This window comes from Anabrus simplex, chromosome 1 (genome assembly GCF_040414725.1).
Source record: "Anabrus simplex isolate iqAnaSimp1 chromosome 1, ASM4041472v1, whole genome shotgun sequence".
NCBI classification, from domain to species: Eukaryota; Metazoa; Arthropoda; class Insecta; order Orthoptera; family Tettigoniidae; genus Anabrus; species Anabrus simplex.
In genome coordinates, this window is record NC_090265.1 from 1577432171 (window position 1) to 1577452136 (window position 19966).

General features: G+C 38.5%; 1 protein-coding gene across 1 annotated transcript in view; it reads right to left on the reverse strand.

Annotated features, from left to right (window-relative positions):
• The window catches only part of LOC136858552 (ATP-binding cassette sub-family F member 1), a 133043-nt gene that overhangs the window by 91867 nt on the left and 21210 nt on the right, over window positions 1-19966 (reverse strand). The window contains exons 2-3 of the mRNA XM_067138171.2: window positions 17552-17604; window positions 4736-4977 (exon numbers count right to left, since the gene is read on the reverse strand). Coding sequence (XP_066994272.2) covers window positions 4736-4977; window positions 17552-17604 — 295 coding nt within the window. The remainder of the gene's footprint in view (window positions 1-4735; window positions 4978-17551; window positions 17605-19966) is intronic.

Sequence of the window (19966 nt, forward strand, 5' to 3'; positions counted from 1 at the left end):
CCGTTATGCCTTTCAGCGTTCAGTCTGCAGGCCTCTGTGAATTTACTAAATGTCGCCACAATCCTCGATTTGCAACTAGTGTTATGGCCTCATTTAGTTCTATACCTCTTATCTTTAAATCGTTAGAAACCGAGTCTAACCATCGTCGCTTTGGTCTACCTCTATTTCTCTTACTCTCCATAGCAGAGTCCATTATTCTCCTAGGTAACTGCGTACAGCTTCATCCATTGTGTTCAGTCCTAAATTAGCCTTTATCTCCTCATTCCAAGTACCCTCCTGCCATTATCCCACCTGCTTGTACCAGCAATCATTCTTGCTACATTCTGTTGAATTTCTTACCTACTGACATCAATTTAGTCTTTGAGAGGCTAATTTTCATACCATACTCACTGCACCTATTTTCAAGTTCCAAGAAATTAGACAGCAGGCTTTCGGCACAATCTGCCATTAAGACCAAGTCGTCAGCATAGGCCAAACTGCTTACTACATTTCCATCTAAATGAATCCCTCCCTGCCATTTTAAACCTTTCAGCAGATGATCCATGTAAACTACGAACAGCAAACGTGAAAGATTACAGCCTTGTCTGACCCCTGTAAGTACCCTGAACCAAGAACTCATTCTACCATCAATTCTCACTGAAGCCCAATTGTCAACATAAATGCCTTTGATTGATTTTAATAATCTACCTTTAATCCCATAGTCCCTCAGTATGGCGAACGTCTTTTCCCTCGGTACCCTGTCATATGCTTTCTCCAGATCTACGAAACAAACCCAACTGCCTATTCCTCTTGTAGCATTTTTCAATTACCTAGCGCATACTGAAAATCTGATCCTGACAGCCTCTCTGTGGTCTGAAACCACACTGGTTTTCATCCAACTTCCTCTCAACGACTGACCGCACCCTCCTTTCCAAGATGCCAGTGAATACTTTGCCTGGTATACTAATCAATGAGATACCTCGATAGTTGTTGCAATCCTTTCTGTTCCCTTGCTTATAGATAGGTGCAATTACTGCTTTTGCCTAATCTGAAGGTACCTTACCAACACTCCATGCTAATTTTACTACTCTATGAAGCCATTTCATCCCTGCCTTCCCACTATACTTCACCATTTCAGGTCTAATTTCATCTATTCCTGCTGCTTTATGACAATGGAGTTTATATGCCATCCTTTCCACTTCCTCAAGCATAATTTAACTAACATCATCTTCCTCCTCTCCATGAGCTTGGCTGTTCACAACACCACCAGGATGATTTCCTTTTACATTGAGAAGATGTTCAAAATATTCCCTCCACCTGTCCAGTGATTCCCTGGGATCTATTATGAGTTCACCTGAATTACTCAAAACACTGTTCATTTCCTTTTCCCCTCCCTTTCTAAGATTCTTTATTACTGTCCAGAAAGGTTTCCCTGCTGCTTGACCTAGCCTTTCCAGGTTGTTACCAAAATCTTCCCACGACTTCTTTTTGGATTCAACAACTATTTGTTTTGCTCTGTTTCTTTCATCTACATACAAATAACTGCCTGCCTCGGGCCTTGTTTGGAGCCATTTCTGATAAGCCTTCTTTTTAAATTTACAAGCTGCTCTTACTTTATCATTCCACCAATATGTTTGCTTTTTCCCCATCTTTACACACAATTGTTGCTAGGCATTCCCTTGCCGTTTATACTACAGCATCCCTGTATGCCACCCATTCACTTTCTATATCCTGAGCCTGCTTACTGTCTACTGTTCGAAACTTTTCATTAATCATATCCATGTACTTCTGCCTAATTTCCTCGTCCTGGAGATTTTCTACCCTTATTCGTTTGCAGACAGATTTCACTTTCTCTACCCTAGACCTAGAGATACTTAGTTCACTACAGATCAGATAGTGGTCTGTGTCATAAAAAAATCCCCGGAAAACTTGTATATTCGTAACAGATTTTCTGAATTCGAAGTCTGTTAAGATATAGTCTCTTATGGATCTGGTACCCCTAGCCTCCCATTTGTAGCAGTGAATAAGCCTTATGCTTGAAGAATGTATTCGTAACAGCTAAACCCATACTAGCACAGAAGTCCAGCAAACGCTCCCCATTCCCATTAGCTTCCATACCTTCCCCACATTTACCAATCACCCTTTCATATCCTTCAGTTCTATTCCCAACTCTCGTATTGAAATCACCCATTAGCACTATTCTACCCTTGCTGTTGACCCTGACCACTCAATGCTTCATAAAACTTGTCAACTTAATGCTCATCTGCACCCTCACATGGTGAATACATGGACACAATTCTAGTCCTAATTCCTCCAACTGACAAATCTACCCATATCATTCGCTCATTTACGTGCCTAACAGAAACTATGTTGTGTGCAATGGTATTCCTGATAAAGAGCCCTACCCCAGACTCTGCCCTTCCCTTTCTAACACCTGTCAAGTACACTTGATAATCTCCTATCTCTTCCTCATTATCTCCCCTTACCCGAATATCACTTACTCCTAGCACATGCAGATGCTTCCTCTTTGCTGATTCAGGCAGTTCTACTTTCTTTCTTTCTTTCTTTCTTTCTTCCATAAGCCCCATTAATATTGATAGTTCCCCATCGAATTCCATTTCGTTCGCCAAGTTGTTTCCAAGGAGTCCCTGGCCTGTCAAATGGGAGTGGGACTCCGTTACTCCCATAGGTCCGAGGCTTGCTTAAAATGTTCTGAGCTCGGTAAATTCATGAAGCAGGATGCTACCCTACTTGCACATAGTCCAAGTGAGGATCTCTCCTCTAACGCTTCAGGCCTTATCTAACCTTTCGAAAATGACTAAATGGGTAGGAACTGCACCTAGGTTCATCAATAACTCCACTGAATCTAAAATAACTAACTATATTCTCAATAAAATCCGTGCATGAGCACCTCATCAACACACAAAAATATACATATAATACACAAAATAGTGCTGGAAGACTCCATATTTACAACACCAACAATGAAAACAGTGGGAAAACGAAAGCGAGAACTAAGCCACCATTTGTAGTTAGTCCGTTGAACAATGTACGTATATGTAGATAAGTACCTTTCACTGTCTCTGTATCAACACCACTTGCCGATTCTCATAATCGGCACTTATTATATCACACAGATACTGTACCTCATAATGTTGTGTTCACTGACTAACACTTGTTTTAAAGATATATTTACTTACGCAACACACGCTTATCATTCCTGAACGTAAATTATGGAAAGTCTGAGATAACTTTCACCAACATATAATACTAAGCCATCACAAGCGCTACAATACTCAGTGCCTAAGCACTCCATAATTGTAAGTCAGCCAAGTTCCACAAACATAAAAAGACTATGTTCCACCAAAGTTTGATGTCCAGTCCAGTATAGTGCAGCAGTGTCACTCCAGTACCATATTGTGAAGTTTCCCTCCCGTATCATGTCGTCTCTCACTCACCGTTCACAACTAAGTTTTCTTTATTTTCCACCTCGTTGATACATTAGTTAGTACTTGTAATGTATCGACAAGGTGGAAAAAAAAAAAAAAATAATAATTACTTAGTTGTGAATCTATTAAAGTGTGATACAGACCATGAAGCTGATTTTATGTAATCTCACTCGCCGTATCGCACGTTTTTGTCACCGTTTGTACACATGCATATGTAGAGCTACACTTCCCCCTTCCTCCCACATGATCTGTCTAGATTGATCCTGGCCAGCCAATCATGAGTAGATCGTCTAGTCAAGACCACGCCCTGAACTCTTCCTGGCCCCAAGACAAAAGCAGCATCTATGGACTCGGGTGTTTCACATAAGTCATCGGAACTTTCCGACTACATCAACAAGTCCATCTCATCAGACTGGAATGTCCGCATGAGTCATACAAATTTCCTGAGTTATGATAGCAATGATTTTCCCAGCCGCGTACAAAACAATTTTTTTTTTTTTTTTTTTTTGCTATTTGCTTTACGTCGCACTGACATAGATAGGTCTTATGGAGATGATGGGATAGGAAAGGCCTAGGAGTTGGAAGGAAGCAGCCGTTGCCTTAATTATGGTACAGCCCCGGCATTTGCCTGGTGTGAAAATGGGAAACCACGGAAAACCATCTTCAAGGCTGCCGACAGTGGGACTCGAACCCACTATCTCCCGATTATAAAACAAATTACTCATACCACATATGGCGACCTCCAAGCTTACAAATATTAATGACAAAATATACAAATGAAATAATAATAATAATAATAATAATAATAATAATAATAATAATAATAATAATAATAATAATAATAATAAATCAAATAGACAATAACATCACTCACTTCTAAATACAGTGTGAGGGTGTGATATATGTACTATCACAAGCTTGAAGAATGTATCTATAACTGCTAATTCCATACTAGCACAGAAGTCTAGTAGGTGCTTCCCATTTCTATGAGCTTCCATATCTTCATCACATTTACCCATCACCTTTTCATAACATTTAGTTCTATTTGCAATAGTTCATTCCTTTCCATTATTCAATTACAGCCTTACATTATTTAATGACAATAAAACTTTCCAATCTTTTAAATTTTACTAGTCATTTAAGTAATGACAAGATTAAACTCTACTACTAAGCTAAAATGTGTCTATGTAGACTGATCTTATTAAGTAATTAACTGTACACATTGGCTCATTCCATTATTGTACAATCTCCTTAAATATATATATATATTATATTAAAAATTAGTTTCACGCAATAATGTTACTTACCCATTGGGACCAACTAAACCATATCTTCTTCCATTTGCTATCAATAAACTTGCATTCACAAACAAGTCTTTTCCTTTAGCAGATATGCTGAAGTTTTCTACTTTAATATCCACAGCATTTTCCAGTGCTTGCAGCTGTCCAGCAGTTTTTTGCACTTGGGACATTGTAAAATTCTCACCGAGTTCACTGTGACCCTGTCCACCTTTCTTAGTCATTGTCTCCATCTGTTTCTCATACTCCAGCTATCAAAAGTAAAGAAAAAGCAACAGTTTATTTCCAAATGATCTTCAATCTCTTCAAAGTTTAAAGAATTTAAAAAGCATCATAACAGAATAATGCCTAGGTAGTTATGTTCTTTGTGATTTCCAACAAAAGAGTATATTACTAAAATGTATCAAACTTTGAAATGGGGAGACTTGGGAGTAATGAGATAAGTTGCTCAAATAAGGAGTATGTTATGAACTGTCAGTGGAGAAATAGCGTGGAATGATATTAGTAGATGAATCAGCTTCCTATTTTTAAAAGAAATATAAAGTTGGAATTCAAGAGGACAAATTGGGGCAAATATTAATTTATAGGACAAGGAATAAGGGATTGGAATAATTTATCAAGGGAAATGTTTGACAAATTTCCAAGTTCTTTGAAAACATTAAAGGAAACACTAGGTAAACAACTGATAGGGAACCTGCCACCTGGGTGTAAGCCCCTAAATACAGATCACTGATGAAGGATTGATCATTACAACACTGTCATGCCACATCCCTGTCACTCTCTCCTCACACTGCTGCTCTCTGCCTGGCATGCTGATGGCCAATTGTATTACACAGCTGTCAATGTACCGTAATCAATAATATAGCACATAGATGCAGTGTCTACGAATGTTACTGTGCAATTAATTTTCTAATGTTATTATTTTTACGTCCCACTAACTACTTTTAACGGTTTTCGGAGATGCCGAGGTGCCTGAATTTCTCCCGCAGGAGTTCTTTTATGTGCCAGTAAATATACAGGCACAATGCTGATGTATTTGAACACCTTCAAATGCCACCAGACTGAGCCAGGATCGAACCTGCCAAGTTGGGGTCAGAAGGCCAACACCTTAACGTATCCACACAGACGCACACGAGATGCTGTCAGTTGGTACAATTATTTTATTCACATCTATACTAATTAAACACACACACGACCTTACTCACAGTATCACAACAAAACACTTCACTTCGAGAATATCAACAAAGCCACCATTATTAAAACAACTGAATAACACAGCACATAGAGGTTACAACTTTGAAACACAGTTGAACACAGATGACTGTGTATTTCAATATGGAGACTGCAAACATTGCATGTCAGCCCAGGTACACCATAACTCACTAAACAACAACTAACTTTTACCGTCAAGATCGTCCCCTTATATACGTTCCTGGCCAGGCTTCTAGAAAGTTACATTACAAAATATATCTTCGTGAAAATTCTAGAGTGCGTAATACACAGTTTACAATGGATGGAATATTCTCAATCGTTCTCGGCACCTATTACTATTCTGGAAGTTACAGTGTTTCACAATTATGGATTACAATTTATATATACAGGTAAGAATAAATTATAATATAAATTTACAGGTACAGTTGAACCTGCTTTATACGGAACTCTGTTCTGCATAATTCGTATTTATGCGTAATTTCCTTCAGGTCCCAACAAAATGTAATTTAAAAGCGTGTTAATTAAACCTTATTTATATGTAATCAGTATATACGTAATTCGCTGTTATACGTATTAAGTGTCAATTATAACTGAGTTTTGCATAAATGTAATGAGCACGCGCTGTTTTAAAATAAACTACAGTATTTACGAAGTTTTCCCTTTGTTGGCGTAGGCGGAAGTAGAGCGGTCGGGTTTCGGTGCTGAAACAGAACACAAAGAGTTTCACGAGTGACATTGCTGACCCTTACTTACTGGCTGCTTAGCAAAGGCCAACCGAGCGAGTCCCCTTCGCTCTCTATCTCGGGTCTGCTCTACCTTCGTCGTTTTTGACCTTCACAATGCTGCCAAGGATTAAGATCCATTAAAAGCAAAGTGGGCGGTTTCGGTGTGGAAATAAGAGAAAATACAGTAAATTTGTTTGAATATATGAATTTCTTTCGTGGGAACAACGGAGAATAAAATGTCCATAGTGCCGGTATCTGGTGTTCACTGTTGAACAGTAGTTTTGTCATTCAGTTGCTTCTGATTAGCCATGGGGAACAGAAAAAGTAAAAGTTATACCCTAGATGAAAAGTAAAATTTATACGAGAAGTGGACGCTAATCCACACAAAAACAAAAACAGAAATTGCTTCCGACTTAAGGATTGCTTATACCACGCTATGTACAGTCATCAGTAAAAGAAACTGTATTTTGGATGAGTTCTTAAAACGGGGTTCAAAATCAGCAAAGCACAGCCGTCAGCAAGAAGGAATGAACGTAGATTTGGAGAAAGCACTTTTCACATGGTTCCAGCAAAAGCAGGCTGCAGCTCTACCAATTAATGGCAACATGCTGAAGGCAAAGGTGGTAGATTTAGCTAAAATGATGAGTATCACTACTGATTTCAAAGCTTCATCAGGATGGTTGCAAGGATTTTTAAGATCGTCATGGAGTCACACGGAGAACAATTTGCGGTGACTCAAAAGCTGTGGACAAAGTCACAGTGCAACACTGGAATGAAGAGATTCTGACGGGTATGGTAAGCGATTATCAGCCTCCAAACATCTAGAACTGTGATGAGACCTGCCTATTCTACAATCTCCTTCCTAATAAAACATTAGCTGAAAAAGGTGACTCGTGCTATGGAGGGAAGAAAAGTAAAATTCATGTAACAGTACTTCTCGCCCTAAATGCAGATGGATCTGACAAACTTCCTCCGCTTGTGATAGGAAAATCAAAGCATCCAAGGTGTTTTAAGGGTGCGGAAACAAAACCTATGGAATATGAATCCAACAGAAATTCTTGGATGACTATGCTTCTAATGGAACAGTGGTTGAAAAAACTGGGCATTAAAATGAAAAAAGAAACAGAAGAAGATCCTTCTTATGGATCGATGTGCAGCACATCCACCTCAAATCGTTCTGGAGAATGTCCGAGAGGAATTGTTCCCTCCTTACTGTACCAGTGTTCTACAACCGCTTGATTTGGGCATCATTGCAAATTTCAAAGTGCATTATAGAAAAAGGCTGGTTCAACATTTAATAACACCGAGTGATGCAGGAAATGAACCTCTTTCCATTAATTTGTTACAAGCCATGGACTTGTATTTCGGCTGCCTGGAAGCAGGTGTCAGCCTCCACAATCAGCAACTTTTTCCGCAAAGCTGGTGTCTTACTAGAAGAGGATGCCTCTAATGATGATTATGGGGACGAAGTTTTGTCTGGCAATGAGCTAAAGCTACCGGTGGGTGTAGAATTCGATACTGTTGTGCATTTCGATGATAATCTGGCTGTATGTGGAGAACTACTGGATGAAGAGATTATTTACTGATGTATGCCAACAACGCAGTGGTGATGAACCAGCTACAAGCGACAGTGACAGTGATAACAACTTGAATCTTGAACCACCTGAACTGAGTGAAGTGTTAAGTGCAATCAATGTGTGTAGGCGTTACATCAGTGTGAAAAGTTGTAATGAAAATGCTTTGAATTTATTACTAAGTTTGTAAATGGAGGTAAATACTCTTAATGCAAGAAAAGTGAAACAAGCCAAACTATCTGATTTCTTTAAGGCTGAACCAACTTCAAAATAATATTTTCTGTCCTAATGTATTTATTATTTGCAAGGATTTACACACGTAGGTCTATTCCATTGGTTTTTCAGTAAATATGTGATGTGTTGTGTAAGTCTGATTTCTAAGTAATTCTGAATTACAAGTAGTTTTTTCTCTTCCCCTTGATATATGTATAGGTCAGGTTCAACTGTATTTACATTAATTGAACTGATATAAATGTTTATATACAGTGCCTGTTTCATGACATAATCTCAAAAAAAAACCCCATCATATCGCATGTACATGTGATGTAATAATAATAATAATAATAATAATAATAATAATAATAATAATAATAATAATAATAATAATAATAATAATAATTCAAGCTCGATATCTGCATAAGTTACCCATGGGTGAGAGAATATTGTTTTCAAGTTATACCTGTTCATCGCACTTGCGTCAACCTCAACGTCTGAGCCACTGAGTCTGGTTTACTGTGTAATTCCAATCTAAATTAATGTCATTGTGAGTCATGATGTCTCATGGGGTGGAGGTGGGGATAGGAGGCATAGGTACCCCTAAGGTCCACCAATGATTACTCTCGTCGGTGATTGTTTAGGTTCGTTTACTCAAAAGTATTGTTGGTCATAAGGCAGGTTAGAGTTTGGTTAGGTTGTGCAGCAACCTAATACTTATTACTGCCAATGTCAAATTTACAGAGAGTGAATGACAGTGAATGACTAGGTCCTGTTCACCTAAAAAATTTGTATCATGTTAAGTGGATTACAAAATACAACAATCATGACTACGATCACAGTACTGATCAAGCTCATTTTAATATTTACATCGATGATTTCATGGCCAGTAAATGCAGACATAAGATCTTGGACTTTTGCTGAGTCAGAAAACCTGGTGAAATTCAGTATGTTTCACAGAGAACTTTGCTCCGTGTCCTCAGAAGAAAATTTAATCTTTTAACAAGCAAGACTTCTCTAATAATCAAGGTTGGAATTTAGGAATGCTTTACTGTCGGTGTATAGTAAGTGGTACTCTCGTCTGTCACTAGATGGATCACTCTGCACTAGTCTTTCAAGTGGGAGGTGACGACACCATCTTAGCTCCAATTAATATGTTTCCTATTCCATCGAATGTACGTTGGGAAATAAACAGCATGGTCAATCAGGCAGAATGAGGGACTAAAATGGTAAAAGAAATAAAATAAAAATGAAATAAAACAAAGGACTGACAGGATAGAAGAATAGAATAGAGAAGATTGAAAGAAAAGTATTAGAAAAAAATGAGAAAAATGAGCGAGTCCAGTGGAGGGGAAGGAGGACCTACGAGGTTCAGGACACAGGAGTGAAAAGAAGTAAAAGAAATAATTGGATAACAGGCATATACAGTTTAGACAGATGCTTTCATGGCCTGTAATTGTAGACATGATAAGCTTTAGGGCTTTTGCTGTATCAAGAAAATAAGGTGAAATTCTTGACGTTTTGCAGAGAATATTGCTCCACTTCTTCACTCATTGCACACTAGCTTTCCAAGTAGGAGCTGACGACACTCCAATTAAGATATTTCTTGTTACACCGTACGTGCATTGCGAAGTAACAGCAAGGTCATCAGATGAATCAGGGATGAATGTGATGGAAGAAATAAATAGAAATAAAAATAAAATAAAGTGCCACGAAAGACTCACAGGAAAGAAGAGTAGAACAGATCTGAAGAATGGAAAAGGAAGTGTGTAGGAAGAAACATAGGGAATAACGAGCGAGAGTTGGTCGGAGGGGGTGGGCATAACAGGTGTACACACGTTATGACACTTAACACATTGTCTGGAATGAATCATCTGGTGATGAGGAACGTATGAATTTGGAAAACACCGAAACAACATAACAGCGAAAGAATAGGGAAGAGAACTGCCTACGTAAACCCTTAATGGCAGGCAGCCATATATTACTTAATTGATAGCCAGTGTCCCTGTTGAGGCTGTGTTTGTCATCATTAGTTTGAAGTTGTAGTTCGTTTGTTAATGGGCGAGCAGAAGAATGATCTTGCCATTCTGCGGAAAACGTTTGGAGGTTACAGTTGTATTGCTGTTGTGTGCTTGTCCATATTTGAGAACTGTTGTGGGCTGTAGATTATTTATTCTGCCATTATTATTATTATGATGTCCGGCTCCATGGTTAAATGGTAAGTGTGCTGGCCTTTGTTCCCAGGGGTCCCATGTCTGATTCCCGGCCGGGTGAAGAATATGATCCTTTATTGGTTAATTCCGATGGCTTGGGAGCTAGGTGTGTGCGTCGTCTTCAGCGCAAGAATTCATCACAGCTTGGACCTCATTCCCACAGGCACGCAGGTCGCCTATACGGCGTCAAAGCAAGATACTCCAGGCCTCTCCGGAGCCCACAAGACATTAAAAACTTATCGTAATCGTACTACATTTATATTCTGTGGTCCCGCCAATGTCAATAACTTAGACCAGGCTGTCATTTTGCCATCATCATTCTCTGGTATTAAAAGAAATGTATGACATGTTTAGCCTGTATTGTCAACTTTGAATAGTTTAGATTACTCCACTATTGAAACCATACAACCCAAGCCTGGCTTTGCAACTTATAATGGCACCACATGAAAAGTTCACCCTGTTTAACAGCCTTATTTTACCACACAATGTTTCTTATCCATTAAACCACTTATTTAATTATTGACAGAATAGAACCAAGACAAATTCTAGTCATGATTTTTTCTCTTAACCTGTGTGTCAGCAAACGTAAGATTCTTTTATACTTTAACAATGATGAGATGTTTCAAATGGATATCAAGTCACTACTTTGTTGTCAAATGGCACACTAAAACCACATAAATTTGATTTGCTGTAGACATGTATATAACACCCCTTTTTATTTGTTATGCTAATTTTAATATTTAGCTTTCGTTCTTTGCTACGCCGAGGATGTACCCAAGAGGGAGCTTTCGTTCTTTGCTACGCCGAGGATGTACCCAAGAGGGACAAAACATGTACTGATAACTTTTAGAATGAAAACTTTTGTAAGTATTGTAAAGATGGAACTATTAATGTTAATATATTTAAACTGTTCATTCACTGGTATCCTGCAGTATACTGTATATGCATAAGCATGCTCAAAATGCATTAGCATATATATGGCATTATGGATGGCCAGACAAGTTCATAACAATGGCTTGCAGTCCCAAGTAGCCAGAAATTTTGTCAGAGTTGCTTGCAGGCCTAAAACCAACTGAATTGGCACGACATTGTAGCCTGAGCGTTCTGACAGAAAGTGATTAAATTTGTAGACATTTTGACAAAGGGGGAAATTTTTGATTAGGATGTACACGGTGGAATGGCAAAATCATGGTCTCCTGCATATGCATACCCTGTTTTGGCTTTCATTAAAATTTACCCCACACAGATTGATGGCAATATAAGTGCTGAAATACCAAATCAAAATATTGACCCTATCCTGAACAAGATCATCCTAATCCATTGCCCTTGTGGTGTTTACAACTCCAAGCCACCTTGCTTGAAGAAGAACAAGTGCAGTAAAGGATACCCTTCCACCTGTCCAATTTTCTTTCTTTCTTTCCTTGCTGTCATTTATTCAGAGTCAAATGTATGGTCCGCATTGAATTGCGAATTTCTATCCACCTTTATTTAACTCCATATATGTTAATCCTCCTCGCGTAACATCTATCGTCCTTCAAGATTCTAGAAACAGAAGAGCTTTCTTCCAGCATCTTACTTTGCATCAACATTTATTTCAAGTTTATAAACATCTTGAGAAGACAATGTTATGGTACTGTAATTTCAATTGATCTCTGAATGAACAGCAGCATCGCTTGAAAAACAACCTTTTTCGATTTCCATGACCAACAACTTAAGTATTACTTTTACAACTTGTTACTTTTATACGGCACACGGGACCTTTTTATGGATCTCTATTTTGTAACATAATGTAGCGCATATCTGGATTCTTAAGCCTCCACGTGCAACAATTACCTTCCTTCAAGTTCCAGAAAACTGAAGAGCCTTTCCAGCATCCATGTGTTTTTACGTCTATGAATATCTTAAAAAAGCGACGTAACTTCATCTCAGTTGTTCTTTGAATATACAGCAGCAAATTTAAGAAGCCAGCATATGTTGAAATCCTTGACCAACAAGTGAAAAATTTCCATACCTTACCTATCAACTTTTTAATGCTATACGGCGCACTGGTCTTTAATCGTAAATAAACGACATGACTTCGGCTCAGTGGTTCTTCACTTGGATACCAGTATCTTAAAGGAGCCAGCATATTCTAATCACCTTATCCAGCAACTCAAGAATTCTATAACATCTTTTTAGTGCGCACTGGACTTTTTAATGCTATACGGCGCACTGGACTTCATTCATAAATAAACGACGTAACTTCGGCTCAGTGGTTCTTCAATTGGATACCTGCATCTTAAAGGAGCCAGCATATTCCAGCAACTAAAGGATTCCTATCTATAACATCTTAATATGCACTGGACTTAATATGAAGCTCTTTCAGAGAGTTATTTTTTAACATAGTGTTGCACAATATCTCACATGGTATGTACTTTTACGAGACCGTACGTGTCTTTACATTGTTTAATTTCTTCGTTATTAGTGTTTTAATTTTGGTTTAGGCTGACGATGACCTATTACTAGGTCGAAACTAGTCCCTAATCATTTATGTAATTTAAACTATTTACATTTTGTATTGAAAAGGTGGACTCAAATAATACATTAATTTACTCTATTGTAATCACAGTTCAATACGGATCTATCATTATGAAACTTATTTCATTTAATTAGTTCTGTTAGTTCCCTGGTTGTTGCACGGTGACGTGAGTATATGATTCCTTTTGTGAAGTAAATGTTCGTTGATAAAATTAAAAAGGTTGAACTTCTATGTGTGAAATGCAGTGGCTAGTGAGACTGCACTGCGAGTGAATTTCTTTCATCAGTATCACCAACAGACACAGCTGAGAAGGAGGTCCGTGTCATTTAATGGGCTAAATAACATGGTGATGAAACAGATGGATCAGGTGTCGCACCAAGAGGACCGCGGCCTATCCCCACGGAATTTGTTGATGAATTTGCTGTAGTTTACTGTGCAGACATGCCTCGAATTCCGTAAGCAGTGCTAGAACTGTGTCATATGAATTGTCTCTCCCCCGGTCAACAGTTAGAAAGATTTTGTGGTGCATTTACTGCTGGTACCCCAACAAGATTTGTACTGTGCACTAATTGAAACCCTCAGGTATTGCACAACACCGTGAGTTTTCCCTTGAATTTTTGGCATGCATGAAAGTGGATAACATGTGACCATGGAATATTCTGTGGGACCTGTCGCATATGGAATTCAACTCATCCACAAGCGCAGGAACAGCTAATGTACTTAGCTTATGAGACTGTAGTCTTTGTACTCATTGGTCCAAAACTCATTCCGATAAGCCTATTAAAGGAGATGTTGTAAGAATAATATACATATGTTACATCGTATTCACAAGTGTGCTAGGTATTTTGTCGCCAAAAACTTTGTCACGTAATAGAGCGTTGCATTTCAGATAATACTGAGGACTGCTGGAGAGGTCTCCTGCTTTTTGCTTATATTGCTCTTCGGGTCCTTGATAAACCCCATAAATATAAAGCTCCATCTCTTGTAACTAGTATTTAACATAACTTAAAGGAATTTAAATTGTCATCTCTCATAAAGAGATACTACTAATGAAAAATACATATTGTAGCATATTTTATTGATCATGTCTACTCTGCAGTTCATTATTGGAAGGTGTGGGCTGCGGGTTAGAATTCACCCACGGTAACCTATGTCAATCGTAAAAGGCGACTAAAAGGGGACCGAGTGGCCGCCGGTATAAGTGGCCCCCCTCAATGTTGTCAACAGCCTCCTCCGTGGGTGGATGAATGAATTGAGGTCAGGGCACTCTTGTCCTTGGGGTGAGAAATTGCCCCTAAAGGCGCATGAACCGACACACATTGGTCAACAGCAAAAAATGGAGAAGGCAATAGGAAACCACTCCATTAAAGATCCAAAGAACATCCCAAGTAGAATGCAACCACGGAAGTTGACATTAATGAGGAAATGTTAACTATTAATCATGGATTTCTGAAGCCAAGATCTGGCAGGAGAGGTAAAAGGGCTTCTCAGGTCATTAGCAAGCAAAAACCCTCTAAAACCACCATGAAGATGGGAACATGGAATGTATGAACACTACTGAAAGCGGGAAAAACTGGATGAAGTGAAAGACCAGATGAGGAAGAATGAGATAGATATATTGGGTATACGTGAGACAAGACGGGAAGATCGAGCTCAGTAGCTGCAGCCACTTAAGTGTGGCCAGTATCCAGTATTCGGGAGATAGTAGGTTCGAACCCCACTGTCGGCAGCCCTGAAAATGGTTTTCCATGGTTTCCCATTTTCACACCAAGCAAATGATGGGGCTGTACCTTAATTAAGGCCACGGCCGTTTCCCTCCCACTCCTAACCCTTCCCTGTCCCATCGTCGCCATAAGACCTATCTGTGTCGGTGCGACATAAAGACACTAGGAAAAAAAAAAAGATGGGAAGGAAATGGAGACTTCTACAGCGATGAGTTTAGAGTAATTTATAGTGGTGGAGAGAAAATAGGAAAGCATGGAGTGGCACTTATAAGAGGAAAATGGTAAAATAATGACTGCAGTACCTACCATGTCAGCGACCGGTTAAAGATGGTGAAAATAAATAATGCACCTGTGGACTTGGTAATAATTCAGACATATTTCCCGACATCGCCTCATGACTTGGAAGAAGTGGAGACTATGTATAACGATACTGAAGAACTATTAAACTGACTAAAGAAAAAGGTGTCACAATAACGGGCGATTTTAATGCAACAGTGGGATCCCATACAGACAATAAGACAGTAGGAAATTTTTGCTTGGGGGAAACAAATCATAGAGGTGAAACTTTGGTAGATTTCCGTAGTCAAAATGATATGGTTATTACATACACATTATTTGAAGTTCCTTTTAGAAGAAGGTACACGTGGGAGGCACCAGGCAAAAGACGATTTCAGTTAGATTATATACTTATGAACCAAAGAAACAGGAATCAGATAAAATCATGCCACAGCTATCCAGGTCCCGATATAGATAGTGACCATACACTTGTGTTAGCCAAGTGCAACATTAGATTTAAAAGAACCAAAAGATCTATCAAAAAGAAGTGAAGAGTAGAAGGACTGAAAGAAGCAGCAACAAAAGTGGATTTTGAAGAATGAACCAATAAAGTAGAAAATGGAAGTGATGAGCCAATGCAGTGGAAAAACATCAAGATGACGATAATTGAAGCAACAAATGAGCCTTTAGGAAAAAGGAAATTGGAGCCCAGAAAACCTTGGATGACAGAAGAAATACTAAACTTAATTCAAAAAACCTTGGATGACTGAAGAAATACTAAACTTAATTCAAGCATGCAATTCTGGAAGGAAAACAATTTAGATGACTACAAAAGGATTAAAAATCACATCACAACCAAATGCAGGGAAGAACACTAGAAATGGACCAAAAGCATTGCTGAAGAGATAGAAGATATAAAAAGGGGAAAACAGGATCAACTTTATAAGAAAATCAGTGCCCTTCAGTACAAAACTAGAACGAAATGTGCAGTAGTAAGAAATCTAGAAGGAATATTACTGATAGGCAATGATAAGGTATGTGCTTGCTGGAAAGAATATATAGAAGAACTGTACAATGATAAGGACTTCAAGAATAAAAATAGTCTAATAGAAGGCATCAATGAGTGTGGAAGAGAAATGCAAGGTCCCCCAATCACGAGACATGAATTTGAACATGCCCTTCGGAGTCTGAAAGAAGGAAAAGCAATCGGTGTTGATGACATCCCAGCAGAATTACTGAAAAATGTAGGTAACAACATGAAAGACAAATTACTTGGAGTAATAAATGAATGCTATAAAAGAGCTCACTCGCACCATCTTCTGTTGTGACATGGCATCTGAGGTGGTGGGGGAGCAGCACAGCCTGTATATCTAGTGTGGCTTTGCTACATTGCAATAGACGGCAGTCACATCGAGCAGACGTCGTGAAGAGTAGATAAAAGGTATGGTGATCATTGATGGTGGTGGTAGTGGACCATAACTCTGAAGGTATTGGGTTTACAACCAATATTTATAGAATCTTTTATTTTTTCCCTTCGTTTGTTGTGTGCTCCCTCCTCTACAAATACTGGAACCTCTTTCAAGGACAGACTATATACTGATGAGATTGGATTTCCATTAGTTCGTAGGCCTATTATTTTGGCTGTTCAAATAGTGTGATCTACCCCCATAATTATTCTGACTATTTGGACGAAAACCGATGCCTTTGTAAGGCATATCCTCTGATGAGGATGGGTGGCATCTACTGTGTATAGGAAACTGCGTGTTAATGCAATGAAGGAAAGTTATGTGTGTGGTTGCAGGGATGCTGGGGACAGCACAAACATCCAGTCCTGAAATGAAATTGCGTATGGCTTTTAGTGCCGGGAGTATCCGAGGACAAGTTCGGCTCGCCAGATGCAGATCTTTTGATTTGACTCCCATAGGCGACCTGCGCGTCATGATAAAGATGAAATGATGATGAAGACGACACATACACCCAGCCTCTGTGTCAACGAAATTAACCAATCATGGTTAAAATTCCCAACCCTGCCGGGAATTGAACCCGGGACCCCTGTGACCACAGGCCAGCACGCTAACCATTTAGCCATGGAACTGGACATCCAGCCCTCAAGTCAAAAGATTTAACTATTTAAGATTAAAATCCCCAACCTAACCAGGAATCAAACCCAGGACCCTCTGAGCCAAAGGCCACTACACTGACTGGCCGAAGAGTCAGACACACTAAATGGTGGTAACTTCATATAATCCTACCATTAAAATAAATCAAGCAACAAGGCAGTATTCCTTTGGCCTAAGAACACCACATTTGTTCTCCCAAGATGGCTGAGTGGGGGAAAAAAATTAAGTATAAAACTCTAAATGTACATACCTGTTTCTTCAGTTTCTTCTTTTCCTTGTGAGTGAGTTTCTTTTGGACTGGTGCTACACAGTGGGAAGGAAAAAAAGAGAAATTAATTCAAAGCTTCATAAGTTATCTATGATTTAAACAAATTTGTTTTGTTATACCCTTGAAGTTTATATGATATATTTCATTACTTTTAGATGTTTTCATGAAGGACAGTCTCACAGTCAAAAGGATACATTTAACATTGTATTTACAAATGTTGTAACTTTACGAACATGTGACCGGTAAGGCAATATGTTCTGGTATGACAAAATAAGGAAAAGTTTCTTTATTTAATAATAACAAAACAAGAATGACAATGCCTATACAAAGTAATTCTAAGGCCCAAAAATATTAACTGATACTCTCAGAATGAAATGGGTAAAGTCATTTTTTTTACAAAAAAAATTCTTGACAAATGGAAATTAAATTATATTACTGACACCTAGTTGGTACCCATTTATTCAAAAGAACATTTTTCAAACTATTTGGGACGAATTCCAACTAGTTTACTTGTGTATTCTGTGCTTATTTTTGCCCACTCCTCCCTCAGAGCATTTTTCAAATTTTCTTTATTTGAAATAGTGTGTTTTCATATTTCCAACTCCAATCTGTTCCAGATATGTTCAATTACGTTTAAAACCGGTGATCGGGGTGGAGGTTGAAGGACTTTGGGACGATTGCAAAGGCACCATTCCCTTACCACATCAGAAACATGTTTGGTATCATTGTCTTGATAGAAGATATACCTGTCTTGGATGCTCAGTTTCTCTGCAACGACTTTTAAGTAGTCTCTGAGAATTTGCAAATATCCATACTTCTGAAGTTTTCCTTCAATGAAATGTAGATTTCCTATTCCTGAAGCTGACATACAACCCCAGACCATCACTCCACCGCTTCCTTGATTTATTGTTGGTTGCACATTTTGTTTCTTGAGTGCTTCATTTGGCTTTCTCCATACATATTGCTGCCCATTTGAACCAAATATTTTGAACTTATTTTAGTCAACAAATATTACTTGCTTCCAGAAGTCCATATCCTTCATTATATGCTGACGTGCAAACTCCCAACATTACTTCTGATTCCTTTCTACAATGAGAGGCTTTCATCTGGCCAATCTCCCATTACATTTATTTTTCCTGAGAACCCTTCACATTGTTTTTGGATTAACTGATTTGTGACAATACTTCTCAACTTCTGCTGTCAGTACTGTTGCACTTAGTTTTGGATTCTTTTTCATCTGCCTCACTATCCACATTTTTTTCTCTTTGTCTAAATATTCATTTTGTGCCCTTTGTTATATTCCTTGAGACTGTATTGTCTTTTTTTTTAAATATCTTTCTACAATGTGTTGAATAGTACGACGACTTCTATTCGTTTCCTCTGCAATTTCCGTTAATGACTTTCCTGCTTTGAAATGGTATGTTACCTGTTCTCGTTCCTTTACTGTAGTGGGTTTACCCATTGCAAGCTTGCAGTAAATTCAACTCTCTTTTAACAACTTCGCAGACACACTAATACTACGGCTTGGTTTTGTTGGTCACAACTACGTCATAGGTGGTTTGTAAACATAAGTTGGACTGTATCATTTTGACTGACAGATGAATGGGGTGAACGTACAGTAGATCCATACCGGTACAATCATGTTTATGTTTACGATGACCTCTTTCTCCGTAAAGTATGCAGATTTTTTCAGGTTCTTTGCATTTTCTAAAACTCTATGCACTTTTAGATTCGATACCATACACACTTTTACAGGTCTCCTTCCCGTGTTTTTTCCTATTCTAAAGGCCTCGTCCATATCGCTCTCACTACAGAGTACCTTAACTTCTTCCATGATCAACAATGTCACCTTGTTTATCATCTCATTAAAATTCTTCAAGGTCATGTACTACTATATTTCTTTTCCAATCCTCCCTATCTCGTGATAACTCCTTCATTTCAAGTGTCATGACCCTTTCTTCTAAATCCATTAACCAATTTTTAATTTCCTCCTGATTGGACTAATTTTGATTCAGGCTCACCTTTGTGTCACTTAACTCTGCTTGTAGGTAACTCTTGATGTCCTTAAGCTCCTTGGTCTGGTCTAATAACATTTTCCTGGTCTTGTCCACTTGACACGCATCTTTCATTACCTCCTTTAGCTTTTCAATGTCCTCTCAAGGTAGTCCAGAGCCAGGGTTCATTTCAACACCAACAATCACTAGCAGAGCCATAACCACCACTGCCATTAACACCACTTTCGCTATATTAAGGGGACTGTCGACATTTTGGATGTATTTGATTTTTATCCTGCAATTCCACCTCCCTATAGCACACCTGTATTGTTCAATAGATACCACCATTCTTGTATTTCACACACACGCACTATTAACTCACAATCGGCACTTTACGTCCATA